The sequence below is a fragment of the Girardinichthys multiradiatus genome, chromosome 3 (assembly GCF_021462225.1).
Source record: "Girardinichthys multiradiatus isolate DD_20200921_A chromosome 3, DD_fGirMul_XY1, whole genome shotgun sequence".
NCBI lineage: Eukaryota > Metazoa > Chordata > Actinopteri > Cyprinodontiformes > Goodeidae > Girardinichthys > Girardinichthys multiradiatus.
The window spans coordinates 40,594,251-40,622,162 of record NC_061796.1 but is presented as its reverse complement, the minus strand read 5'-3'; the positions used below and the strand labels follow the sequence as shown (position 1 = coordinate 40,622,162).

The following is a 27,912-nucleotide window of genomic DNA, read 5'->3' as shown; positions in this document are numbered from 1 at the left end:
TATTTAAAGCTTATTTTACATTTATTTATTTTAGTACAAACAATGTTTCTGGTAAAGCTTATATTTAAAGCATATTTTGTATTTATTCATTTCAAGTACAAGCACAATGTTGTTTTTTTTCCATTTCTTTCTTGTATTTGTGGAACAAGTCTGTAGATGTTACAGGTGGATGTAAAATCTCACCCAGTTGGAGAATGACCAGGCACAAAGACTTTGATGACTTTATTTTGCCCTCAGGTTTCCGTTCGGTCCTGCGAATGTCTAAACAAGGCGTCCTGCATCACCGATGTGAACTTCCCCATTGGAAGTGGGGAATATGTCTGCGTTTGTCCTGATGGATTCACGGGACAGAGATGTGAGGTCGACATAGATGACTGCAAACCAAACCCCTGCAGACTGGGCCGCTGCATCGATGGACCCAACTCTTTTTCCTGCGTCTGCCCTCCTGGAATGACGGGTAGGAGGAGCTGGGCTTTAGTCTGCCTAAATACAGAGAACAGGAAGATGAATATTTCTGCTCTGGTTTGTTGGTATTTAAATTTAGTGGTGATAGGAGGAAGAATTGTTCTCTTTACCACAGACATTAGAGTTGTTCTTCTACATTTTGTTTTATATTCTACTGTATTAGAAAACCATCCAAGCGTTGATTAATACATGCAAAATGGTTGAATTGATTGCATTTTTATCAATAAATGTGACATTTTGAATGATAACAAGAACAATCCAAAACACAAAAACAACACGTGGAAAAAACACGTTGGATTACCAAAGGCTAACAAACTCTCTCAGATATGTCTGTAATAGTCATACTGTTGGTCAGTCCCTACAATACAACACATAATACTTTATTATCCACGTTTGTAATAAAGGCACATTTACAGGTAAATTAAATTTGTACCAATTCTTCCATTTTGATCAGATTTTCCATTTATTATCCAGGTTTCATACCGAGGAGCTTTAGTATTATTGGATTATGAGTAAATAATTACAGCACCTGGAGAGCTCTTATTCACTTCTCTTATTTTAATTTATAGTAAAACAAATTTTCATCTTACATCAGCCAGACACTTCTTTATAGAAAGAAAAGTCAAAAACATTGTGAGCAGCTGTCGTAGAAAATATCGTATTAAACAAAGAAAGACATCGATGAACGTCACTCATTCACCTTTTTTATTGTTAGCCTTGCAAAGCATCACGTGTTCAAGCAGTGTTCATCACCTTTTCTGACATGACAAAGTAAAGAAACCCTCTTATAACATCATTACAATGTACCTTCCTTGAGGTCTGGCCCCCTACAGGGGGGATTGACTAATTTAGTCATAAGTGAAACTTGTTTCATGTGTGGTCCACAATGATCAGAAAATAGGTAAGCAACTGAGTGACAATCATGAAAAGTAGAATCAATTTGAATAGTAAAAGTGAATAATAAAATTGAAAACTACCTACAATAATAAAAGAAAAGTTACAAAGTTGTCATCCCGTGTGAGCAAAAAACCTACGGAAATCATCAACATTTATTACCCCTCTACAGAAACATCCTTAGATTCAAGAAACATTACATGAATAAATGAGGAATATCATATTGAGAAAACAAGAAAGTCATCATGTGATTAAATGAAAAGTATACAGTAGTAAAATAATCAAAATCATCACCATGAGAGTTAATGAAGCTGTCAGAATCATCCGATTTCTTGGAGGGACAACAGTCATCTGGGGCATCTGGTAAGGTTTAGGGGAATCAATGCAAGACAAAGCTGTGGTAATCAATAAGCCAAATTTTGCAGCCACAGTGGTAGCCTGTTTTCACCTTGGGCTGATGTAGGGATGGGTCACAGTCCAAAGAGATCTCAAATATAATTTAGAAGCACAGCAACAGGTTCCTCTTACATGGATCCCAATTTTCTGCTGCTGAAAGTCTTTGTCAGTTCTGTATACTGTAAAACATAGCTTCCGCTAGGTCCTGGAGGTATTGAAAATTCATCCTCTTTAGCAACAGACGACGTCTCTCCTTAATCTACCATGAATGATATTGTCTGGTTTGAAACTGTGAGATCAAACATTGTTAAAGCTTTGGAGGCAAACTGAGCATAAGTTGGAATGAAACTCTCAAACATCTGTTCTAAGATGGAAATAACATGTTTGAATTTACTCAAGTCATCACAGTCGTCGCAAAGCAGATCTTCATTGCAGGAAATAGAAGAAATAAACGTGCGTGTTTGTGTGTGAAAGAAAAGAGGTAGAGAGAGTAGGTTGGACAGATGTGTATTTGTGTGTGTGTGTGTGTGTGTGTGTGTGTTCCTGTCTTGGCATCACAGTGAGAACCATTTTACCGATTTCACCATCAAATTGAGGACTGTTTGTACCAAAGTAAGGACATTTTGCTGGTCCTCACAACCTATTTTGCTAATGGTTAGGTTTAGGACTAAGGTGTGAATTGACTTTAGGTTAAGGTTAGGGTTAGGCATGCACTGGTAATAGTTAGGTTTAGGGTTATTGTCAGGGTTAGGGCATAGAAAGGGTTGAAAATGACTGAAAATCAATGGAAGTCAATGGGAGTCAACACATGGTCCTCACTACATATAGCAAAACAAGAGTGTGTGTGCGTGCGTGCGTGCGCGCGCGTGTGTGTGTCTGTGAAAGAGTCTGTGGTCTCAACAGGCCTCTGCTTGCAGGTATAGCTCCTAGTCATGTCGACTTTTGTGGGAAACTTTTTCTTTATGGCTAGTAATGGCAGTTTTGTAAGTGTCATTACTGGGGCTTTCCCAGTCTGGGTCTATCAAGCCTTTGTTCACATCTGGGAGTTTGTCGAGGATCTTAGCACAATCAGAAAAAGTCATTTTCCTTGCTAAAATCTTGCGAATTTCAGCACCAGTGGGAAAACATTCTCTGCAAAAGTCTACAAAATTGGTGTAGAACACATCACATGACTGAACTGGGTCAGGGAAGTGTTTTGCATTTTAATCAATGTCTAGAGAAGTCCAGGGTCTGAAAACTAGGTAAGGTCCAGTTGGTCCCACTACTTCCATCATGGGTAAAGTGTAGTGAGTCCAGGACTCTTCTGTCTGGTATGCATAGATGGGGAGCTGGAACTTGGTTAAGGCAGTGATTTGGAAGGACCAGGCCGTCCCCTGGTGGGACGTGCCTGGAACACCTCCCGGAGAAGGCATCCAGGAGGCATCCGGTATAGATGCCCGAGCCACCTCAACTGGCTCCTCTCGATGTGGAGGAGCAGCGGCTCTACTCCGAGCCCCTCCCGGATGGCCGAGCTCCTCACCCTATCTCTAAGGGAGTGCCTGGCCACCCTACGGAGGAAGCTAATTTCAGCCGCTTGTATCCGGGATCTCGTTCTTTCGGTCATGACCCAAAGTTCATGGCCATAGGTGAGGGTAGGAACGTAGATCGACCGGTAAATCGAGAGCTCTGAGATACTTAATGTCCTCCACTTGAGGCAGGAACTCCCCTCCGACCTGAAGAGGACAAGCCACCCTTTTCCGGTCGAGAACCATGGCCTCAGACTTGGAGGAGCTGATCTTCATCCCAGCCGCTTCACAATCGGCTGTGAACCGCCCCAGCGCATGCTGTAGGTCTTGGCTAGAGGGGGCCAGCAGGACCACGTCATCTGCAAAAAGAAGAGACGAAATCCTCTGGTCCCCAAACCAGACCCCCTCCGGCCCATGGCTGCGCCTTGAAATCCTGTCCACAAAACTTATGAACAGGACTGGTGGACAGGGAACCACCACCCCAGTCTACCAGTCCAGAGGCACTGTCCTCGACCACCACGCAATGTTGAAGAGGCGTGTCAACCATGACAGCCCCACAACATCTAGAGACTTGAGGGACTCAGGGCGGATCTCATCCACCCCCGAAGTCCTGCCACTGCGGAGCTTTTTAACCACCTCAGTGACTTCAGCCTGTGGGATGAAAGAGTCTAACCCCGAGTCCCCAGCCTCTGTTTCCACCAGGGAATGCGTGATGGCAGGATTGAGGAGATCCTCGAAGTACTCCTTCCACCGCCCGATAATGTCCCCAGTCGAGGTCAGCAGCCTCCCACCCCCACTGTAAACAGTGTTGGCGAAGCACTGCTTCCCCCTCCTGAGGTGCTGACGGTTTGTCAGAATCCCTTCGAGGCCAACTGGTAGTCCTTCTCCATGGCCTCACCGAACTCCTCCTATGTCCGAGTTTTTGCTACTGTCACAGGCGGGGCCGCGGCACGCTTGGCCTCACGGTACCCATCAGCCGCCTCAGGAGTCCCACAAGCCAACCACAGCCAATAGGACTCCTTCTTCAGCTTGACAGCGGTCTCCACCACCGGGTTTAACTAGTAATTTTAAAATACTCTATATTTTATATTTTTATGTTAATTATAAATCTGTATAAAATAGCTTTAGGTATGCTTATTGAGGAAATCCTCACCGTTTCTGAAAATTTGGGCTATTTCAGGAATCTAGTGTTAAGTCGCCAAGAACCTTGGTGCAGAAGTCCTCCTTCCCCATGACTTTTGTCAGAGTTTTAGGCAAGGATGCTCTTCCTAGGTTGTCCTCGAAAGAAATCAATCAAGGAGTCCACTCTGGGGTTGTGGAAAAAGTAGTATTTAACAAAGAAAGAGATCTATAAATGTCACTCTATCAACTTTCTTATTGCTAGTTCTGCAAAGCATCACGTGTTCAAGAGGTTTTCAAAATCAGTTCTGACTAGACAAAGGAAAGAAACCCTCCTATAACATAATTCCATAGTAACTCTCTTGAGGTCTTTGCCCCTACAGGAGGAACTGAGTAATTCTTCCCCAGACATGTTGAAAGAACTCAAGGCACAGAGTGGTTCCTTATCTCCTACTCATACAGCCCTGGAACCAGACTAAACAGAGCCAGCTGCCATGAACACTGATATAAATTAGGTCTGCAGCAGGAGAGGGAGTGAATACTTTCATCAGGACATGCAGCGTATTAGGTCATAAAACAAGGGAACAAGGGTGCTTATAAAATTTTCCACTACAGCAACGTGAAATACAAAAATGGTCAAATACTAAAAAGTATACATAAAAAATGTATTGCTTTCAGAATATTTATAAATGAATAACATGCATGTATGTTTGGTGGTTTTGAAAGTGTTGCATCGTTAGTTTTTGTAATGTTTCATGTGGTGCCAGGACGAACATGTAGAGAAGATATTGACGAGTGCCTTCTCCAGCCATGCTTCCCTGCAGTGAGCTGCAGCAACACAATGGGCTCCTTCATCTGTGGATCCTGTCCACAAGGATTCAGTGGTGACGGGAAAATCTGCCAAGGTAAGCACAATGCAAATGTTTTACTAATAAAATACTACCAAGTATATGTTAGCGACCTAATATAATGTCACTTATTCTTTGACCCATTGCTCTATAATTTATGCCTTTTACGCAGATATAATATATAATAGATATATATATATAGATATAATAATATTTATTTATTAAATGAGAATTTGATAGGGACAGATACACTGTAACATAAACAAACAGCAGGCCCACACGTGCATAATGATGTCCCTGGAAGAATTTTATGAACAAAATATCTATGATTCTACAGTTAATAGGATTTAAAAAGTACACAGTAATACAAGCAACATATTCATATACAACCAAATACAGCAGGGGGACTAAAACATAATAAACTGTTACTGTTGATTACAGTGCTGCTTTTGTCACAGCTAGAATTTTTTTTTTTTTTTTTTTTTTAACTTATCTGGTCATAGACTTTAAGTTGACAGGAAGTGAGATCCAGGGTCTGGTACCTCTCACAGAGAAGGTACCAGAGAAAGTCTGCTACAGCCCTGCAGTTGATTAGTCATTTAGTGGTTTGGGTGCAAGTGCACTGAGACATTTAAAAGTCACTTTTGAAAGGTTGAACTTAATAAAATTAGCTAAATCTAAGATAATGAACCTAGCTAAAATATTACAGTGATGAAATCTGACAGGCTTTTGGTGCAAAACCAAGTCCCTCTTAAGCCCAATGGGCATGCTAGGCCACATCCCTTTGTAGCGGTCTATAAAAGTAGGTAAAACTCCACCAGTTTATTTTTTTCTTAAATATATAGCAAGAGGAGATTTTAATCTTCACAAAACAATTCCCCAATTGGGTTTTGCACAAATACCCTTTAGTTTTACAGCAACTTAAACACAGGCAATGACATTTTAAGGTCCCTCAGGCATAGCTGATTCTGTAAACAAAACGGTCCAAAAAGCACCTTTCTCTTTGCAGCACCCCCACATGTCTCATATGATTACAAACTAGAGACACTCACCTTTCTAACAAGACATAGCTTGTCTTTCTAGCACCTTCTCTGGTGATGTAATTTGCTTGAACATTACAGTCTGCTGGTTGCTGTCCACCGGCTGCTAGCTTGCGCGCTACTGTTAGCTTCCAGTTATGTTTGCAACTGTAGATTTTGATGATACACAGGGTCAATGTCATAACCAAAGGCTGTATCATATGCAGAAGGACTCCTACAATGGAAATCAGCACTTTTATTTGACCAGATTCCCTTTTATTTCCTTTTTATGAGGTGAAAAACACATTTGGGAAAGTTTTGGCACCCTTTCCCTAACTGCCATTTCCACCTGGCACATTGACCTCTAAAACGTTTGTGGAACATATATGCTTCAACTTATTCAATCCAAATTTGCTGCAGTTATAGTGAAGATGTGGATGAATGTAACCTGGGGGTTCTAGAAATTTCAAAGGATTTCCATAGTATTTTACAATGTTCATTTAGAAAAAATCTTTGGCGAGGCTCAAAATGTTTTATTTTTTTCTTTGTTTAATCACAAACAAATCAGACATTAGAACAGTTACAATAGTGGTTCCACTGGAAAAATATTCTTTTAAATCTTACCTTTACACAGGTACCAAATGTTTACATGTAGGCCTTATAACTGTGGCGCTATACTTGATTTATTTAAGGCAGAAATTGCTCTAAAACCCCTTAGGGCTTAACAGGTTAATAGTAAAGGCTGTGTGGTTTGAGAGTAGTTTGGTGAGTCTGTGACCAGACATTAGCTCCATAAGACAGGTGTGACAGAATCATTGAGTTTAAAAACATCTCTGCACAGTCAAAGGTCAGACCCTTTCTTATTATTTTAAGGCAATAATGTTCGATTTAACAGCTTTGCAAATTTTTTGACATGATTTTTAAAATGTGGCTGGGTGTCTAAAATTATTCCTAAATATCACAGGCTCTCCAGAGGCAACGCCAGTGAGGGTGCTGCAGGTTTCCCGGAGACCCATACCATCAGGTCTTTCGCCGTGCAGCAGAGCGCCGTGTTACCCGGGGGTTCTGTGTTTTGAGAGCGTTCTTGTTTCAGCTGGTTTCGCCTGTGGACCCTGTCCTCCTGGTCTCCAAGGAAACGGACAAACGTGCACAAAAACAGGTGAGAATTCAAGCAATTTCATCTAATCTGGTGAACTTAGACCTTGATGAAAAAATGAAGTCAATCCACTTTTTTTTTTTCTGTATTCAAAGGAGTTGCACATCCGCTGAATCTTTTAACATGTTTTGGATCAGTTGTTACTCTGGCCTCTGGTGACCTTTGAAAGCTTTGCTTTAGATTTTAGCTGGTTTTTCAGTCCAGTTCTTGTACCTGATCTATGCTATTATCTATTGTGCAGTATAAATAAAAAAAGGGGTCTGCAGGTCAAGATAAAGTTCACAGGCGGGAGAAGAAATACCAGAAAAGACCATAGTTGGGACTTGAGAGATGCATGATCCTTCAGCTGATTAATCTTGAACCTTCTCAGATGTGATCTCTGTGAAGGCTCTCTGGAAAACAAATTTTTCTGGTTTTATGAACTAATGTTTAAAAATTAGAAACATCTGGTTCAAAATGACACTTTTTACCAAGCGGTTCAACAGTGAGTAAGTACAGGCACCTTTAAAACATTGTGGTGGATGATGTATGATGGTTTAGAATAGCATTTCGGCCAGTAATTTGAAAATATTCCATTACAACCAGGGACGTAACCAGACTTTAAAAAATACTGAGGTCCACCACTCATTATCCCTCTGCACATCAGTGACAATGAAGACCAAAACTTAATCAAAATGGAAACATTTATTTAAACGTAAGTGACTTGAATGTGACATGTTTGTGTGTGTGTGTATATGTGAATCAATGGGGAACGATTTCATCTGAGGCAACAGGGGACTCAGGGCACAACCATGATGGCTAACTGAAATGACATGAATTCATTTATATGAATGTTGATTGTTCACACAAACACATTCAACACAAGATTTGAGCATACTTCTTACCTCTGTACTCACACTCTCACCTGTCTCTCATGACAAATCAAAAACATAGACTAAAGTTATCCACCTGCCTTGTCTGTCTTTAAGTATGAATTCATTTTAGATTTGAGTCACTGAAATATTTTTCTTAAAGAACACAAAAATAAATAAAGTGTGCTTTATTAAGTAATACACATATTTTATAGTGAAACTGTAATCTTGTACTGTATTCTTTGCAGTCAAATTTCTATCTGTGGTCAGCAGTAGTCTAGAGTGAATATAATAAAGGCCATTGAGTTTTTGTTTGTTTTGAACACAGGGACGTGGGTCTCAGCAACGTATCCTGGCTGGAGCGGATGGACAGCATCCATCTATTTATTCTCTTTTTATCGTCTGGATTAAATAAACAAAGGATCCGTGTTTATTTATGAAACCAGTAAAAAAAGGTCTAACTGAAAAAAAGAAAAAAAAAACCTTTGTCTTAATTTAATGGATGCAAACATTAGCTCTTGAAATAGAAACATTAGTCTGTCACAGCTGCTCACAATGTGCCAATACAAATCAAATAACGTCGTTAATTGGCATTAACAATTCTAACTAAACTTAAACAGTGTTATAAAGGGTGAAGACCAGTGAACTGTTATCTGGAGAAGAACGAAATTGAAGTAGAATATTTTTAGCATGTTTCCTCTGTTTAGTTTCACTTCCAGCTGCACTCTTCTTCTTCTGGTCTTTATTTTAGCGGTATGCAAAGCTGCACTCTTCTTCGTAAACATTGAGTTTGGCTACCTTACACAGTTGTAGCGTAACCCAGTGGAGCTACTCAGAGAACCACTTCGTTAGAAAGCATTGTTTTGATACATTTTTTATTATATACACAGCAGAAAAATACTGAGGTCCAGACTGCGGGGTCCTTAATGGTAGCTACGGCCATGATTACAACCCCCAAAAACCAATTATACTTTTATTTTCCCACAAAGCTAGAAAGATTGTGACTGTGACACTTTTTAAAATATTACACAACAAAAAAACTCTTAAATAAAAACGCATCTAGATGAAAAAAGATATATGTGAATAAAAAAAAAAAAGAAGAAATCTAGATTCATATATTAATAAAAAGCGGGGCTATGTTTTGTTGATTTTTAAGTCATGTCCTCTAACTTCCCGTGTCTTACAGGTCAGGCAACACTCAACAGTGGAGCAAATCGTTGGACTCACAATCCTCTATCTAATTCCACCCATGAAAGGATCCACACCTCTTCTTCTCCTTCGTCTCCTGCCTCACACAACCAACCACTTGACCGGAAGTGGAGACCAGAGGCGACCAGCTCTGGCTCCAGGAGAGCTTCTTTCAAAGACAAAGAGCCCACTGGTACTCCTCAGAACAAAACAGCAACTCAAGTGTTTGCTCCCACTGTCCACAGGGGGCAGCACAGCAGGCTGAGGCTGTCCTCCGAGCTCTCTTCTGGAGTCAGATGGATGTCAGACCGCCATCATGTAACCTGTGCTGACTCTCCCTGCTTTCCTGGTGTTTCCTGTGAGCCCACGTGCTCAGGATCCTTCAGGTGTGGACGCTGCCCGTACGGCTATACCGGAGATGGAGTCATATGTAAAGGTGATGCTGTTGATGTCATGCTTTAAAAAAGATTTTTTTTACAAGAAATTGCATATTTAAGTACTGTTTGGTAGTTTAAGTAGCGTTTTTATCCCTCCCATGTTAAGGTTGTTTTAATTTTGCGGTGCTGAAGTTACCAGAACTGCTGTTACCCAACATCTCAGTTTATATCGCCATCTCAGAATGGTCTCTTTATTAGTAAAGCTCGTCATCTACAGTGCCTTGCAAAGGTTTTGAAACCTTTTGAACTTATTCATATTTTGTCACTTAACAGTCATAATCTTCAATGTGTTTCTTTGATGTTTAATGTGATGGAGCAACACACTTGTGTATAATTGTGTTTAAAAATGGAAGGAAAATGATACAAGGTTTTCATAATAAAAATCTAAGAAGTATTTTCTTGAACCACCATTTGCTGCAATTGCAGCTGCAAGTGTTTCAGGATATTTCTCTACCAGCTTGGCACATCTAAAAATTAAAGGTTTTACCCATTCTTCTTTGCAAAATAGCTTAACCTCATTCAACTTGGATGATGAGCATCTGTGAACTTAAATGTTCATGTCTTACTACAGATTCTTAATTAGACCCAGCTTTTGGTTTTCACTGGACCATTGTGACACATGACTGTGGTTTAATCTAGACCGCTTGTGTGTTTAGGGTTATCATCCTGCTGGACGGTGAACCTCTGCCTCAGACTCCTGTTTTCGCAGCTTCAAACTGATTTCTCCCCTTGTTGCCCTGTACTTAGCTCCATCCATCTTCCCATCAAAGTCTAACCAGCTTTCTTGATGCTGCTGCCACCATGTTTCACCATGGGGATGTTGTGTTCAGGGTGATGTGTTGTGTTAGTTTCCTGCCTGTTTTGGATACATGTGAAAAAGGTTGATTTGGTTCACATCTGACAAGAGCACTTTTATCCACATTTGCCGTGCCCCCTACATGACTTGTTGTCATCGTATGCCTTTCTTTCAACTATTCAGACTTTCTTTTGTTATTGTTAAGGAAAGCCACATTTGTGGAGTGAACTTATAGTTGTACTGTTGCCAGATTTATTCACCTGAGCTGTGGATTTCTTCAGCTCCTCCATATTTACCATGAGCCTCTTGACCTCTCTGATTAATGCTCTCCTTGCCCTCTCTGTCATGTAGGTGAGGGCCATTTTTTGGTTTGTTGGCAGTAGGGCCCTACTCTTTCTGTTTGCAGATGGTGGGTTAAACAGTACTCTGTGATATGTTCAAAGTTTGGTATATTGTTTCATAACCTAACACAGCTTTAAACCTCTCAACAACTTTATCTCTGACCTGTCTGCTGTGTATTTTGGTCTTCATGATGCTGTTTGTTCATCAATGTTCTCTAACAAACCTCTGAGGCATTCACAGAACAGATGGATTCAAACTAAGATTAAATCATGCACTGATGGACTATTAGGTGACTTTTTGAAAACAGTGGGTTATACTGGATTTTATTTAGGGGTTCCAGAGTAAAAAGGGGCTGAATAAAAATTCACACCTAACATTTCAGATTTTTTGTAAATAAATTTGATACGTTTGTGGTTATGATGTGACAAAATGTGAACAAGTTGAAGTGTTCTGAATATGTTTGCAGGGTGCTGAATTGTTTCCTTTGACATAGTATTTTTGTTGAAAAGGAGTTTTGTTTCAGCTGTTTGCAGATATCAGTGTGGGCAGAACATGGAGTGCTCTGTGCCCAACCTCTGCACCTGCAAAGAGGGTTACACCGGATACAGCTGTCAGATAGGTGCGAGCAATGGAGCTTTCTCACTGCTTATATGTGCAGCGAAACAAGCTCATTAACACATCAGCACCTCTCAAGATTTGTTCCATTTATCTCAGTGTCTGATTGTGTCTGTTCTCAGCCGTGTGTCGACCTGACTGTCAGAACCAGGGGAGGTGTGTGAAACCCAACGTGTGTGAATGTCCTGTGGGCTACAGCGGCCCTTCCTGCGAGGAAGGTGATTTGAACTCGTCCTGACACCAATCCCACCTGCTGAGAAACACAATTCTTATTAATTACTGCTGAGTGTCTTTGTGTTTGTTGTGCAGTGAGCTGCGAGCCGCCGTGTCAGCAGGGAGGCACTTGTCTGGCCAGAAACCTTTGTACCTGCGCCTATGGCTACGTTGGGCCCAGATGTGAAATCAGTGAGATGCACCTTAACTATTTTAAACAATATTTCCAATATCTACCCTTTTCCTTTTTGCCCCCCTTTCTCTCTTTCGTGCTTCTTTTTTTCCTTTTCATTTCTGTCTCTGTGTCTGTAACAACTGAAATAATCCCAAAGCAGCTTCTAAGAAAGTTTATTTTTATGAATATCAAGCAGAGCTTTAAAGCGTTAGCTATAATGCTCCACTTGTGAAAGTAAATCTGTTGGGCTTTTTCCTGGCACTAAGACAACAATTCTAAGTGGTTCCCTGCTGGACAGGACACAGTAAAAAAAAATAATAATACAGAAAAATAAACAATATTTCCAGCCAGGCTGCTAATTTTAGCTTTGTGAATGTTCATTTTTGTTTGTGCAACTACATTTTTAGAACTCATAGATAAAGGACAACATATAAGTAACAGCCCAAGACTATAAACCCTGCAAAAGATCCCAGAAACCATCATCTGAGCCTGTGTTACACTGTTTGCAAAAGTTTCAGTTGTGTTTTTCATCTAGTTTTCAAGCACCAATATTGTTGTACTATGGGTGTGTCAAAAAAAACAACTTATCGATGGTAGATAGTAACTGGGAGATGTCAGAAAGAAAAACATTTTTAAGATGAATAAACCAAATATGGTCATCATAAGGAGTGGTAAACTGCAACAAAGAATGGTATTTTGCACTCACTGAGTCTCCATAACCATTGGACGCTATGTATGACAACTGGATGTTTAGGGGCCTGCTAGGAAAAAGCCCATTTTATCCCAGCATCATAAGTGGAGTTTGGTGAATTCTACTGGGCCTTTAACTGGTATCATGTGCTTTTGGTCAGATGAGATTAAGGTTGACCTTTTCAGCTACAAACACTCCAGATGGGTCTTGTTTTAAACACTGAATATGTAGAAAAGCATGTTAAGTAGTACCGTTGAGCACAGTGAAGGATCTATGATGCCTTGGGCTTGTTTCTCCTCCAAATGCTCTAGGACCCTTGTCAGAGTGCATAGTATCATCAACTCTGAATTAACAAGTAATTTTAAATGAAAATCTGGGGACCTCTGCCAGAAAACTACAAATGATAATCATTGGGTCTTTCAGCAGGAAAAGGATCTCAAACGTATGACCAAACCAACACATAAATAAATCACCAGACACAAATTCACCTTCTTCCATGGTTATCTTTGTCCTCTGACCTAAATCTAAAATTGTGGGCTGAGCTAAAGGGAAGAGAGTACATGAGAGGGCAAAGGATCCTGGATGATCTAGAGAGATTGAGCAAACAGGAATGGTCCAAGATTCCTCTCTTCTCCCACCATGAGAAATGTCATTGGATTGGAGTTTCCCAATCCAATGACAGTTTACCAGGAGTGCCGATAAGTGTGGAGGACGCTCTTATGTATACTTTATAACAAATATCCATTCCACATGTAAGAATGTGAATAAACACAGTTAAAGCTGCCAGCTGCACTCACTGATTAGCTCAAGTTCAAAGTGGAGAGACCAAGCAAGTTCTAATACATCTTCAAGATGACCTCCATTCAGCAGCATGGCTGTTGTTTATCCTGACAGAGCATGCTGGTTCTTCAGAGAAGGATTCAGTTCATTAGCTGTATGCTGTTTCCATTCAGGAGAGCTAATTAAGCTAATTTTTCTCCTAGTGGTGTGTAACAGGCACTGTGAAAACGGAGGCGAGTGTGTTTCTCCAGATGTCTGCAGATGTAAACCTGGCTGGTACGGACCAACATGCAGCTCAGGTGGGGAAAGAAACCGGATCAGACTACACCTCAGAGACAAACTGTGAACTAACGGTTGTTTTCTGTCCTGTGCATGACCCACAGCTCTGTGTAACCCCGTCTGTCTGAATGGAGGATCATGTGCAAAGCCCAACATCTGTGCCTGCCCCAGTGGCTTTTTTGGCTCTCAGTGCCAAATTGGTAATTTATCTTCAATTGAGCCTGTTCAAATACCACAGGCACATGTCTCCTTGCTTAGTTGTCACCTCTAGTGTGATTTTTGCTCTAAAGCTGTACAAAAATTCAAATTGTTTGGATCTCCATATTAGAGAAGTTCAACCTTTGTGTTTTCAGCTGTTTGCAGTCCACCCTGTAAAAACGGAGGACAGTGTATGAGAAACAACGTGTGCTCCTGCCCTGAAGGTTCCACAGGGAGAAGGTGCCAAAACAGTAAGTAATCAGCTGGGTTGTTGATTCAGCTTATTTTAGAAATTCAGTTCTGTGCAAAGGTCCAGGGGCATCCCTTATTTCCTAAAATTTACCTCAAGATGTCTAACTTCTAAAATCTTCTGAACTCTTTCATCAGCAACAATTTCTCAATTTTTCTTCGGACTTTGGTTGATCTTTCATGTACCCACAGCGGATGAACATTTTCTGATGAATCTTTATTCATTTGAAGCTTTAAGACAATTTTCTAACGTGACACTTCTGAAAATGTGTTTAAAAGCAGCCGAAGTTCCAAGAAAAACTTAGAAAGACCTTCTGAAACACTGAAGTATTCTCAATCAACACCACCTAAATGATTACACGCGTGTTCGGCTTCTTGGAAGCAAAGTAAAGGGTTTTGAAGACTTAAATGAATGTTTGTTCCAGGTGTTTGTGAGCCGATGTGCATGAACGGAGGCAAGTGTGTTGGAACGAACACATGCTCTTGTGCTTCCGGCTGGAGGGGGAAGAGGTGTAACATGCGTGAGTGATCTAACTCTTTAGTTATAATCATAGATTAAACAGCACAAGGAACAATAACTATGGCAGTTAAACATGTTTGATTTTAATCTGCAATAATTTATCAGAAGAAAAACTCATCCCATTCCTTGTGGAGGTCAGAATCTTCCAATGAAAATCATTTTACTTCTACCTTGCAAAGACTGAGAAAATAGGAGCTTAGATCTGTCTTCTGTGTTGCTCAGAGTCCCATCTGTTTGCCAAATAGTTTAAGAATATAGTGTAATGCTGGTTATAGTTAATAGACAACTGTACTGTTTATTATACCGTGTTGCAATGCTATAGCAACTTATCATCTCCAACCAAACGCCGCAGCGGGCTAAGACCTGAGTGTGTACTGAAGACGCGTTGAATCATTACTTACTGAGTATTCTTTATTTCTCCATTTAACAGGCTTGAGAAATAGCAGACACTTACTTGTATCGCTGTGTTTCATATGCTATGCAGTAGTACGTCAGTCAGCATTGGATTTCAACGGTCAAAAGAAAGTTGCTCACCCCACCATGAGAATTAAAGCGCACAAGTGCCATCCCATACGCACCCAAACTAATACCGACACTGCACCCACAGTGCTGCCCACAATCAGACATCACAACGCACACACAGCAGCACAGAAAAGGACAACTACCAAACGAAAAGACAAGCAAAGTGTGGCTCCTACAAAATTACTTTCTGTCTGTGTTTTCGTTGCAGCTGTTTGTTTGCAAAAGTGTAAAAATGGAGGCGAATGTGTCGGACCGAACACTTGTCACTGTCCTGCGGGCTGGGAAGGTCTGCACTGTCAAACACGTGAGTCCATAAATCACACATGTACAGTGCTTCCAGACATCACTTGCAGGTTTTCACTTTTGTTTTATATTAAAGCTTTACTCCAAATGAATTAAATACATTTTTTCCTAAAACTCCTACACACAATATCCTATCATGATGAAATAAAAATGTGTTTCAGATTTCTGAAAAGAAATAAAAGATAAAAAAAAAATAAAAAACATCCCATTGGACTTACATAAGTATTCACACCCACTGCCATGATGCTCAACAGAAATGGAAGAAGTGTGGAACCCTCAGGACCCTCCCTAGATTTGGCTGCAAAACCAAACTGAGTAATCATGGAAGAAAGACCTTGGTCAGAGAGGTGACCAAGAACCCAATGGTCACAAAGGCATAGTCTCGGTGTTCGCTTGTGGAGAAAGAAGAACCATGGAGAAGGTCGTCCATTGATAATATCCTCCATCTGTTGGGGTTATTATGGTGGAGTGGCCAGATGTACATGGCAGCCTGCTTGAATTTAGCCAAGAAACACCTCAGATTGTCAGACCAGGAGAAACAGAATTCTCTGGTAGGATAAAACCAAAACAGGACTTTTTGGACTGAACTCCAAGCATCTGGAGAAAAACAGACTATTCATTGCCTGGCTAACACCTGGCTAGCACTGTAAAGCATGGCAGTGGCAATGTTTTTCTGGTACAGAAGCTGGGTGGCTGGTCAGATAGAGAGCAGGATGACGGCAAATAATTATAGATTCTTTAAAAGAAAGGAGCAGTCAAAGTCTTTGAGTGGCCCAGTCAAAGCCTTGACTTAAATCCAATTAAAAATCAATCTCCTTACAGCCTGACTGCACTTCAAACGTTCTGCAGAGAAAAATGGGAGACAATACCCAAAAACAGGTGAGGGTGTAGAGACAACTGTTGCTTCAACAAGATATTACGCACAGGCTGTGAATACTTCTGCACACATTTTTCTTTGTTTTATTCATTTGAAAAAATTCTAGATAAACATTTGTATTTTTTTATTATGTGGTGTTGTGTATAGAAATTTGAGGGAAAAAATAAATATAATAAATTTTGGAATAAGGTGAGCCCTTGTCATAACCTGATAATCTTCTTGACCTAAAATAGTAATCACCCCCTCTCCCTGTCATTTAATCTATGGCCTAATTTATAATCAGGGCCCAGAACAATGGAGCTACAGAATGCTCTTTTTGTCCCAGAGAGGGTTCCAGGTTCCAAGAGTCCCAGATAAGCATGCCGCTGTATCAGGGCTTCAGTTCCAGGAATTACTACTGATTGTGCTGTTTTTCCACGTGGGAGTATCAGGTTCAATCTCTCCTCTTGGTAAATACGAATTTTTCCATAACAAAGGCTTGAAGATCAAATGTGGCAAATGTGGAAAAAGTGCAGTGCTGGGAGAACTTGTGGAGACCTTGTGGAGATGCTCCTCAGGCCTTATTTTTCTTTGTGTATCTTCTATGATAACTTCATTCATTCTGTGTTCCTCCTCAGCGATCTGTAAATGGCCGTGCCTGAATGGGGGGCGATGTGTTTTACCCGACCACTGCCACTGTCGGAGAGGCTTCAAAGGCCTCACTTGTGCTGTAAAGGTGAGACGTGGGGCCGTGGTTCTAGAGTCGTTTACAGAGGCACACCGGATATGTAATAACTGTTCTGTTTGAATCTGATTTTCTTCAAATCATTTGTTCTCTTCACAGGCATCACCTGTATGAGAAAACAAGGAGAATTATGATGACAAAACAAGAGGAACGCTCCAAATTCTGTGTTTTTAAGTGTTTGTCTCAGTGTACGATAGAGAGCAACATGTACTTACACGTCCACATTTAAACTCTGACTGAGGGACAAGATTTGTTGCATTTGTGTTTTTGTGCCTGCATTTCACTTCCTCAGATGTATATGTACAGTGGATATGTACACACCCCTGTCAAAATGTCAACCTTTTCTTAATTTGACATGCTGAATGACCTGTACAATCCAACAGAAAAACAAATCTATTTGGTGAATATCAATAGCTATTCGTTTTTAACTAAACCTTTAACTAATAAACAACATGATGCAGGAGTTTGAAGCCAAGTCTTTTTTTGCAATGAGGCGTTGACAAGTCGCATGTCCTCTATTTTACATTTTATAGGATTTTCTTTTTCCAGTTCCCTATCAAATCATTTGGGGGGAAAGCCATTATGTGAGGTTTTAATTGTTTAGAATTATAAAATTTTACAATTTACAAACATTGACTTTCAGCAACTATTCGAGGACTGAATTTAAATACAATGTTAGTTTTAAGATTTTTTGACATGAAAATGTCTTGATTTACCTTTTACCAAAATTCTTGATAATTTTTTTACCTTGATTTTGGCTGATTCCTACAGAAGGCATCATTAATAGACATAAAGACACTGACATAAATATGTTGCAATTATTTACATCAACAGCAGAGATAGCTGAAATTCTAATTACAAGCTCCATAAATGTTTTGGAAATCATATGCACCAGACTTACTGCTTTTGTCTGTGTGCTAAATAAATGCTTGACACCATTAGTTTTTATTATTTAATGACAAATTACAGTATTTTTACAAAACAAAGCACAACCATTTGATTTATAAAAAAATGTAATGCATATTTTCCAGAAATGTAAAAAAAACGATACACAGAACAACGTTTGAGTCACAAATGAATAATTCGTGCAGTGGAGTCTGGAAATGATTAGTGGGATTTTTTCCTCTCCTCACAGCGAGGACCGGAGAAAAGCGGCCGACAGCGGCATTTGTTGGGAGAAATGCACTTCCCTCCGTTCAGGCAGGTCTGACTGCAGACGGCTGAAGCCGAGACAATGGAAACAAAAGCAAATGTGTTAGTTTTTTCTGTATAATCTCAAGAGGCTGAGATAAGCTTGGCTGACACCATAAACCCAGCAGCTTGACTCAAAAAGGAAGAAAAATGTCAAGTCTGGAAATGAACTGGGCTGAAAAGACCACAAAAAAAGAAGAAGTGATGAGAATTTAATGCAGAAGAAGATATAGAGGGTGAACGCTTTATGCAAGTGTGTTGAACTCACCAGTGTGGCACGCACCACCGACCCATCCCTCTGGACAGCTGCAGATTCCTGGAGACACACAGTTCCCCCCATTCCTGCAGCCTTGGGGACAAATTGCTGTTCGGAGAAAAAACCCACAAACAAACCAAAGTGTTGAAGAAGAGTGAAAGAAGGGGTCATCGGGTAGCGGCAAAGAACGCAACACATTTAGTGAGGCTTCAGTCCTCAACGCAGCTGTCCCGGGTTTGAGTTCTGGCCCCAGAGAGCTGTGCTGCAGGTCTTCCCCCTCTCCAGTTCCTGTCTGCTTACTTAAAAAAAAAAGACCACTAGGGCCACAAAAATATCTTTACTAAAAAAAAGAAAAGTAAAAGGAGGGAAACGAGGATAGAAACAGCACAGTTACTATATTATATTATACTATAAAGAAAACAAAATTTCACGTTAAATTTCTCCAACTGAACCTTTACTGCATCATCTGTGGTGAAACAACCTGTAGAAGAAGACTCAATGCTATTTGTTGGTTTAGTTCTATTCATTCAAGTAGAGCAACACAATGACGATCAATGTATTTTCTAGAGTTTGTACCACTTGTTCGTTTTGCAGATTTTAAAGTGTAATGGACTCAGATATTTTGCAAGCTGTGGAGGGGATTTTCTTTTTTTTAAACTCACACAGAGTCCTTGTTTACACTTCTTATGAAAAACTTTATCTAGTTTTCTTTGAGCTCTTTGCAAGAAATTAACATTTTGCCTTTTCTGAGTGCTAAAGTTAACTTCCAAAGACATCTTCACCACCATTACATGTTTGAGTGTAGCTTCAGATGTCAGCTTGGATGTGGGAAAGCCTTGAAAATAGCAGATGGAGCAGCTCTATGTGGCAGCTTTGACCTTTCTGTGTTAATCACATGATTAGATGCAGCCATAAAACGCACCATCCTGGCATTTTGATCCAGTCCAGCTGGAAGGGCAGATGCATTTGGCCACTCCGTTGACGGCGGTGCATTCCCCTCCGTTCCAACATCCACCGGCACACGTCACTGTGGAAAGACACATTTCTTGAATTAAATGATAAATACCTGGCATGTTAACAGTTAGCGTGAACACTTTGAGAGCTTCTGTATATCACCAACTGGATGGATGGATGGATGGATGGATGGATGGATGGATGGACAGGTAGTTTAAACCCTCTAACCTTTGTGACAGTATCTTCCTTCATAGCCTGGCAGGCACCTGCATTTTCCTGGACGAAGACACGCTCCACCATTTTTACATTTGGGAAAACAGTTGGCTGCAACAGAACCATTAATCATTAATCCTTTTCAATATATCTATTCTGAATTTGAGACGGTCTTAAACAATAAGTCAATGAATTATATTGGGTTAGAATAAATGAGCTAGACTTTTAAAAGCAGTTTTGAACAATAGTTCTTCAGGTTATCTGAAGATTTTTCTACGTTTTCTTTGGACTTTGGCTGTTTTCAATTGTAAAATACATAAAAGACTAAAAGTATAAATGCTTTGTGTAAGGAAAAAAAAAAAGAGGATGAAGGCCCAGAAACTATTTACAGCAGATGAACAGCATCTGCAAGTCATGTCTTTAAGAAACAAAGAAAAAAAACAAAAACCTGACCCATTCTTTAATTGTTCATCTACTGCACAACACGTCTACAACAAGTAGGTCTTTAGTTTCAGTGTATTGGTGCTAAAGGGCTATTTTCTGCTTCACGAAGATTTTTCTCATTGATACCTCATAAACTTCACCTACAACTTGTCATTTTACAGCCACAAACTTCGATGTTTGTGATTTTATGTGATAGAACAGATGGTGGTCTGAAAAGTGTGGCATACACCTGCACTCACCCCCCCTTTATTGTGATACCCCAAAACATCACCAATGAAAACGATCGTGTCAGAGGTCATCTAATTAGTCGAGTTCACTTGTCAGTATAAATGCAGCTGAAGGCCTCACAGGTTGAGTTACCAAACGGCATCATGAAGACCAAACAACAGCTGACAGGTCAGGGAGGAAGTCATGGGCAAGTTTAAAGCAGGGTTAGGTTATAAAACAATATGCCAAATTTTGAACAATTGCCAGAGCTCTGTTCAACCCATCATTTGAGAATAGAAAGGGTAAAGCGCAATTAAACTATTTCAGTCTCAACTAAAATGAATAACAGCCTTATTAATTTAAAGCAAAACTGGTTTACATAGGCTAAAAAGATGACTCAACAAATTTGCCAAAAAAACAAACAAAAACAAAATCAATGTTTTCCTAGATGCAGAAACGTTACCAAGCCGAACCAAACGGCTCTTCCAACATGTCCGAACCAAAGTGCGCTGTTTGCCGCCTCACCGTACTGGCACGTCTCTCCTTCGTACCCCTTGGAGCAGAAACAGGTGTTGTTTCGGATGCAGACTCCTCCGTGTTCGCACGGCGGGTCGCACTTCGCTTTGAGATCGAAAACGAACCCGACCGCGACTCCCCGCGGCGCGTCCGAACCTCCAGAACAAACACCGGCAAGAGCGAGCAAGAAGCTAAAAAGAGAAAACGCAGATTTATGAACAAAAAAGCTCATGGTTGGTTTTATTCGTTTGTTTGGCTGCAGAAAATGGAGCGACGGAGCGGTGGACGGAGACTTCTCCGCGACGCTCCGGCTCTTTCACACAGAGAGGCTTTAGTCTAAGCGGGCCGGCAGACTGCAGTCTGGGCGGGGAGAGCGCGCCTTCAGAGGGGCTGGCTGACCATGATGACATGTTAGGTTGGTGGGAAGATGGACAGTAAGAGGAAACTATAATAGGCTTGGTAGATATTATTAGAAGCCATTGTCGTTATCTCCATCTGTATTACTGTAAGAAGTAATTAACAACAAATAAGCTACAGTTTGGTTTATAGATGTTTATTTGTGTGCCTCACTTTTATTCAGAAGTCAAAATGTCTAAGTTGGAAAAATAAACTAAAAGTCCTCTGAAGTTACAATTCCGAGCGGGAAAGACGGGTTTCTTGCAAACCCCAACGTCAAAATCCAATATGGCTGCCACATGAGCCGCTATTCAACCATATTTAGATTTATCCCTGCCTTAAAACACCCGAATCAGGTGTGTTGGAGGAGGTTACAGGGGCACAGCGGCTCTCAGGGGCTGGATCTGGAGAAACCCTGCTGTAAAGGGTTAGTTCAGATATTCTGAAGGGAGATTCTGTGAAGATATCAGTAATAGTTCCTTTACCTGCCGTAGAAGACGTCAAATTACGGTGAGTTCTTAGAGACTCTTTTTCATTTCTTTAAGACAACGGGCTACTCTCGGGTTCTGCTTATTGGTTGCACGTCGTTTTTTTATTTCAAATTTCAGTTAAAAAAATTAAAAACTGTCAAATTCCAAAAAACCTTTTTGATAAATCCCAGAAAGTCTGGCATAATATTGATCTAAATTACTCTCTGCTCATTTGTGAAATCCACAGATGAAGCAGAATGATAAAGCGTACATCTGATGAGTTTTTCTCTATTCTTCACAGCCAGAGAAACTCCCCTGAGCCATAAGTGTTAAAACTGCACAAGTTTCTGGATAAATCAAGAAATAAAAACACATTAAGTAATTCATGAAGACTGGAAGGACCATATTTGATTTTCAAGAACCATCTATATATTCCTGCTGTACATCATCCACCAGAACTGCCAAGCATGATCATCAGACAAGCAGACTGACATTGGGTCAAGTGGAACTAGTTAGCCCCGCCATGCCTCAACCAGCAGTGCAGCCTATACCATCTCCATTAGTTCAAAATAAGGTGCTCTAAACAGCAAACAGGAACCAAGGTGTCATGATTTGGGGTTGTTTGGTTTTTGGTTTCAGGTTTTTTCCTTATGTTTTTCACTGTTCAAGTTTTGAATCATGTTTCTGTTTATTTTCCTGGTCATGCTTTTGTTTTGTCGTCTTGTTTATGTTTTGTCAAGTTTGGTTTTCGGATCTGGTTGTGCTTTTGCTTCATGTTTTTCTAGTTTGTGTTTCAAGAGTCTCTGTTTTGCTCCAGTCACGTTTTGTTCTGTTAATTAAGTTTATTCAGTTCACCTGCTTCAAGTAAATCTGTCTCCTTACTCCACCTAGTTTTCACGCCATATATTCACACCTGTTCTGTTAGTCGTCGCGGAGACATTTCTCATGCTCATGTCTTGTTCTCAAACCAAGTCTTGTCTTTTTGATCATGCCTGTCTTGCCTGCCCGTTTGTTTTGTTCCTGCCACCTGCTGAGTGTGAGTTTTTGTTACTAAACCTTTTTTTTCACTTACCATCACGCTGCCTGCTCGTCTGCATTCTGGGGTCCAATATCAAGTAAACCATAACACCAAGGTATGTCATTAATTACAACATTTAAAATGCAGCATTCCATTTAATAATGAACATTTTACTAAATTAGGTCATTGGCTTTGTTGTAGAGTGCATAATGTATCATTACAGTGGGTTTGTACATATTGTTATGGCTGGTGTGCTGACCTGTTACCTGCTGACGTGTGGTGAGATATGGGGTCAAATGGGCAGGCATATGTGGCAGGCAAGGAGAAATACCACTGAGTATTTACAGTTAATCCCAAATTATTCATGCCGCTAGCAAATTTAGATTTAAATTTATTTTCATTCAACCACATGGTTTGTTTCTGGCAGGAAATAAGACAGGCCTCTCTCAAAATATAAGAATGTAAAGGAATATTTTTGAAATATCCTACAATGGAAAATATTTTTCTTCATTCTGCTATTTATTAATGCAATTGTACAGCTATTTTATTTTGTACAGCTGAAAATTGTAGCCTCAGTTTCCTGTTCTTAGCTGACAGGAGTGGCACTCCGTGTGGTCTTCTGCTGCTGTAGCCCATCCACCTCAAGGTTCGATGTGTTATGGGTTCAGAGATGCTCTTCTGCATGCCTTGGTTGTAATGAGTGGTTATTTGAGTTACTGTTGCCTTTCTATCAGCTCGAACCAGTCTGGCCATTCTCCTCTGACCTCTGGCATCAACAGGGCATTTGCGACCACAGAACTGCCGCTCAGTGGATATTTTAACTTTTTCGGACCATTCTCTGTAAACCCTAGAGATGGTAGTGCGTGAAAATCCCAGTAGATCAGCAGTTTCTGAAATACTCAGACCAGCCCGTCTGGCACCAACAACCATGCCACGTTCAAAGTCACTTAAATTACCTTTCTTCCCCATTCTGATGCTCGGTTTGAACTGCAGCAGATCGTCTTGAACCATGTCTACATGCCTAAATTTATTGAGTTGCTGCCATGCGATTTGCTGATTAGAAATTTGCGTTAACGGGCAGTTGGACAGGTGTACCTAATAAACGGGCCAGGTGAGTGTATAAACAGTTATAGCTGCAAAAACATTGTTTATTTACACTTCTGATGATTTGTGTCATTGAAATAGTAGAAAATGTACTTCTGTTTATATTCTCTTATTAGTGAGCATGTTTCTACATTGTTCGAATGCACGAAATGCTGAGAAATATGTTGTTAATGGCTGCTAATGCCAACTTCAGTAAGCACGGTCACTGAGGGCAACAGATACAGGAACTTGCAACTGGAAAACCTAAACCTGGTGTGTCACAGAATCATAGTCTGAACATTTTAAACCTTTCTGCTGCTTTAAAAATTACAATGACTACTAATGGTCATTAGGGCCTGTGCAAATTGTAATGCCACATTCTTTTAATTATTGGGAGGTTGAAATTGCCCGAGATGGAACAAAATTGAATTTGAATCTGAATTTCTATAGGATATTTATAGGAAGGAGTGGGAAATAACAAGCTTTAATGCTGCTGCAGTAAGTTACAATGCTGTGCACAAAAAACAGTTTTCTGTTGAAGAGTTTCATTTTACAGCTTTTTTTTACAGCAAAAAAAAACAAAAAAACAATCAGTTTCTTTCCAGATATATGCCAGAATTTACAGGAAACTAATGGACAGATTTGAACAATATGACATTTTGTTTCCTAGTTTGATTAACCCTCAAGAGAAAACCTATCTTAACTGCAAATTCAAAGTTGCTACAGTTTCAAGCAAAACTACTAGTAGGTAAAAAGGCATCTGTGTTTGGATTTCCACCAACATGTTGCTGCTGGTTCAGGAAGAGCACATGTGGAAAAGTCATTTCCTTTTAGGTTGTTAAAGAGAAATGCTGGATATATGTATGAACTATGGAAGTTGGAGGAAGGTCTGTTCTAATGACAATAACATAAGTCTAGAGAGGATGTAGGCATCTGCTCCAGCTGGCAATTTACATATATATATATTTACATATATATATATATATATATATATGCAAATATATATATATATGCATATATATATATATATATATATATATATATACATATATATATATATATATATATATATATATATATATATATATATATATATATATATATATATATATATATATATATATATATATATATATATATATATGCATATATATATATTTGCATATATATATATATATATATATATATATATATATATACATATATATATATATATATATATATATATATATATATATATATATATATATATATATATATATATATGTATATATATATATATATATATATATATATATATATATATATATATATATATGCATATATATATATATTTGCATATATATATATATATATATATATATATATATATATACATATATATATATATATATATTTACATATATATATATATATATATAGAAACAAAATCTGAAATGTGAGTTGTCTCAAAACCCAGCACATCTTTAAGCCTTCACCACATGGAGGGAACAAACAGAACACCATCCATTCTGCAACATAATGTAGAGGGATGAATAAAGGATTAATCTTTTACTAAAAGAATGTATAATTTCACTTAGCATATTTTTCTTCTTTGACACATATACTCTAGTGGGGCTCCGGATCTGACTGCTGACCTGGGTCCCAGGCAGAAGGCGAACTGGCGTTTTGATGATTTGAACAGATGTGAACATACCAAGATCCTCTGGAGACTGTTTTTAGAAGGTTAAGGAGAACCAGAGCACATTTATCACTGGCACAGAATATAGAATATACAGGTCCTTCTCAAAAAATTAGCATATTGTGATAAAGTTCATTATTTTCCATAATGTCATGATGAAAATTTAACATTCATATATTTTAGATTCATTGCACACTAACTGAAATATTTTAGGTCTTTTATTGTCTTAATACGGATGATTTTGGCATACAGCTCATGAAAACCCAAAATTCCTATCTCACAAAATTAGCATATTTCATCCGACCAATAAAAGAAAAGTGTTTTAATACAAAAAACATCAACCTTCAAATAATCATGTACAGTTATGCACTCAATACTTGGTCGGGAATCCTTTTGCAGAAATGACTGCTTCAATGCGGCGTGGCATGGAGGCAATCAGCCTGTGGCACTGCTGAGGTCTTATGGAGGCCCAGGATGCTTCGATAGCGGCCTTTAGCTCATCCAGAGTGTTGGGTCTTGAGTCTCTCAACGTTCTCTTCACAATATCCCACAGATTCTCTATGGGGTTCAGGTCAGGAGAGTTGGCAGGCCAATTGAGCACAGTGATACCATGGTCAGTAAACCATTTACCAGTGGTTTTGGCACTGTGAGCAGGTGCCAGGTCGTGCTGAAAAATGAAATCTTCATCTCCATAAAGCTTTTTAGCAGATGGAAGCATGAAGTGCTCCAAAATCTCCTGATAGCTAGCTGCATTGACCCTGCCCTTGATAAAACACAGTGGACCAACACCAGCAGCTGACACGGCACCCCAGACCATCACTGACTGTGGGTACTTGACACTGGACTTCTGGCATTTTGGCATTTCCTTCTCCCCAGTCTTCCTCCAGACTCTGGCACCTTGATTTCCGAATGACATGCTGAATTTGCTTTCATCTGAAAAAAGTACTTTGGACCACTGAGCAACAGTCCAGTGCTGCTTCTCTGTAGCCCAGGTCAGGCGCTTCTGCCGCTGTTTCTGGTTCAAAAGTGGCTTGACCTGGGGAATACGGCACCTGTAGCCCATTTCCTGCACACACCTGTTCACGGTGGCTCTGGATGTTTCTACTCCAGACTCAGTCCACTGCTTCCGCAGGTCCCCCAAGGTCTAGAATCGGCCCTTCTCCACAATCTTCCTCAGGGTCCGGTCACCTCTTCTCGTTGTGCAGCGTTTTCTGCCACACTTTTTCCTTCCCACAGACTTCCCACTGAGGTGCCTTGATACAGCACTCTGGGAACAGCCTATTCGTTCAGAAATTTCTTTCTGTGTCTTACCCTCTTGCTTGAGGGTGTCAATAGTGGCCTTCTGGACAGCAGTCAGGTCGGCAGTCTTACCCATGATTGGGGTTTTGAGTGATGAACCAGGCTGGGAATTTTAAAGGCCTCAGGAATCTTTTGCAGGTGTTTAGAGTTAACTCGTTGATTCAGATGATTAGGTTCATAGCTCGTTTAGAGACCCTTTTAATGATATGCTAATTTTGTGAGATAGGAATTTTGGGTTTCTATGAGCTGTATGCCAAAATCATCCGTATTAAGACAATAAAAGACCTGAAATATTTCAGTTAGTGTGCAATGAATCTAAAATATATGAATGTTAAATTTTCATCATGACATTATGGAAAATAATGAACTTTATCACAATATGCTAATTTTTTGAGAAGGACCTGTAGTTAGAAAAGCAAAAACATGAGAGAATGCAAGATTCCTGATGTTCAGACGTGGAACTTTTTTATTAAACAAGCGACAAAATGAAACCACAATCTTTGTAATTAATCTGTAGACTTACTGGACTGGTTAACCTGAGACTTATTTGTAAAAAATAGCTTTGTCTCATAGTAATACACCATTAAGCATGCTCATCCACTTCTGCTTGACAGAAGCTACTTTTGTACCTCTATTTGACAGATTTTTCAGAGCAGTCATTTTTGAACCTCTAGTAATATGGATATGGGGTTTTAAGCTATTAAAGCAGATAAGCAGATCTGTCCATAACAGCCGTTTTAAATTTGTGCAGCTTGTCAAATTCACCATTACTATATGAATATTTATCAAAATTGGTACACATTTTTTATTACAGCTGGAAACACCATAGCTTCCAGTGAGGACATCATTGCCCAAACATTGTCTTCGACTATGTCTATTTACTGGCTAAATGTGGCATATTTACAGGATCCAATGTTTACTAATGTGCAGTCACAGCAGCATGGACTTGGCGCCACCCAGTGGCACCCGGAAAAACAATTACAACCCAATTCCCCCACAATAACACAAAGAAACTTGTAGAA

At 39.7% G+C, this 27,912-nt stretch overlaps 2 protein-coding genes and 1 long non-coding RNA gene across 5 annotated transcripts in view; 1 reads left to right on the top strand and 2 right to left on the bottom strand.

Annotated features, from left to right (window-relative positions):
- The window catches only part of vwdel (von Willebrand factor D and EGF domains-like), a 52,292-nt gene extending 34,669 nt beyond the window's left edge, over positions 1-17,623 (top strand). For 2 of the 3 annotated variants that reach the window (XM_047358254.1, XM_047358263.1), the window contains 14 exons: positions 238-457; positions 5,147-5,284; positions 7,211-7,405; positions 9,440-9,877; positions 11,540-11,635; positions 11,754-11,849; positions 11,941-12,036; positions 13,694-13,789; positions 13,874-13,969; positions 14,123-14,218; positions 14,642-14,737; positions 15,467-15,562; positions 17,056-17,153; positions 17,262-17,623. In XM_047358254.1, the coding sequence (XP_047214210.1) occupies positions 238-457; positions 5,147-5,284; positions 7,211-7,405; positions 9,440-9,877; positions 11,540-11,635; positions 11,754-11,849; positions 11,941-12,036; positions 13,694-13,789; positions 13,874-13,969; positions 14,123-14,218; positions 14,642-14,737; positions 15,467-15,562; positions 17,056-17,153; positions 17,262-17,276 (1,872 nt within the window). In that variant the 3' untranslated portion in view covers positions 17,277-17,623. Of the gene's footprint in view, positions 1-237; positions 458-5,146; positions 5,285-7,210; positions 7,406-9,439; positions 9,878-11,539; positions 11,636-11,753; positions 11,850-11,940; positions 12,037-13,693; positions 13,790-13,873; positions 13,970-14,122; positions 14,219-14,641; positions 14,738-15,466; positions 15,563-17,055; positions 17,154-17,261 lie in introns of those variants that run through there. The other variant, XM_047358271.1, reaches the window with a different exon arrangement.
- On the bottom strand, positions 353-6,402 carry LOC124863791. Its single transcript, XR_007037200.1, has 3 exons — positions 6,280-6,402; positions 5,154-5,276; positions 353-483 (listed from the first exon to the last, which is right to left on the bottom strand). It is a non-coding gene; the product is annotated as an uncharacterized LOC124863791 (long non-coding RNA).
- Positions 17,624-18,100: 477 nt separating the features above from the next.
- Positions 18,101-21,298, bottom strand: vwde (von Willebrand factor D and EGF domains). Its single transcript, XM_047361369.1, has 5 exons — positions 20,953-21,298; positions 19,792-19,887; positions 19,532-19,636; positions 18,622-18,717; positions 18,101-18,382 (listed from the first exon to the last, which is right to left on the bottom strand). The coding sequence occupies exons 1-5, from the start codon at positions 21,173-21,175 to the stop codon at positions 18,270-18,272; spliced, it is 633 nt and encodes a 210-aa protein (XP_047217325.1). The 5' UTR covers positions 21,176-21,298; the 3' UTR covers positions 18,101-18,269.
- Positions 21,299-27,912: the final 6,614 nt, after the last annotated feature.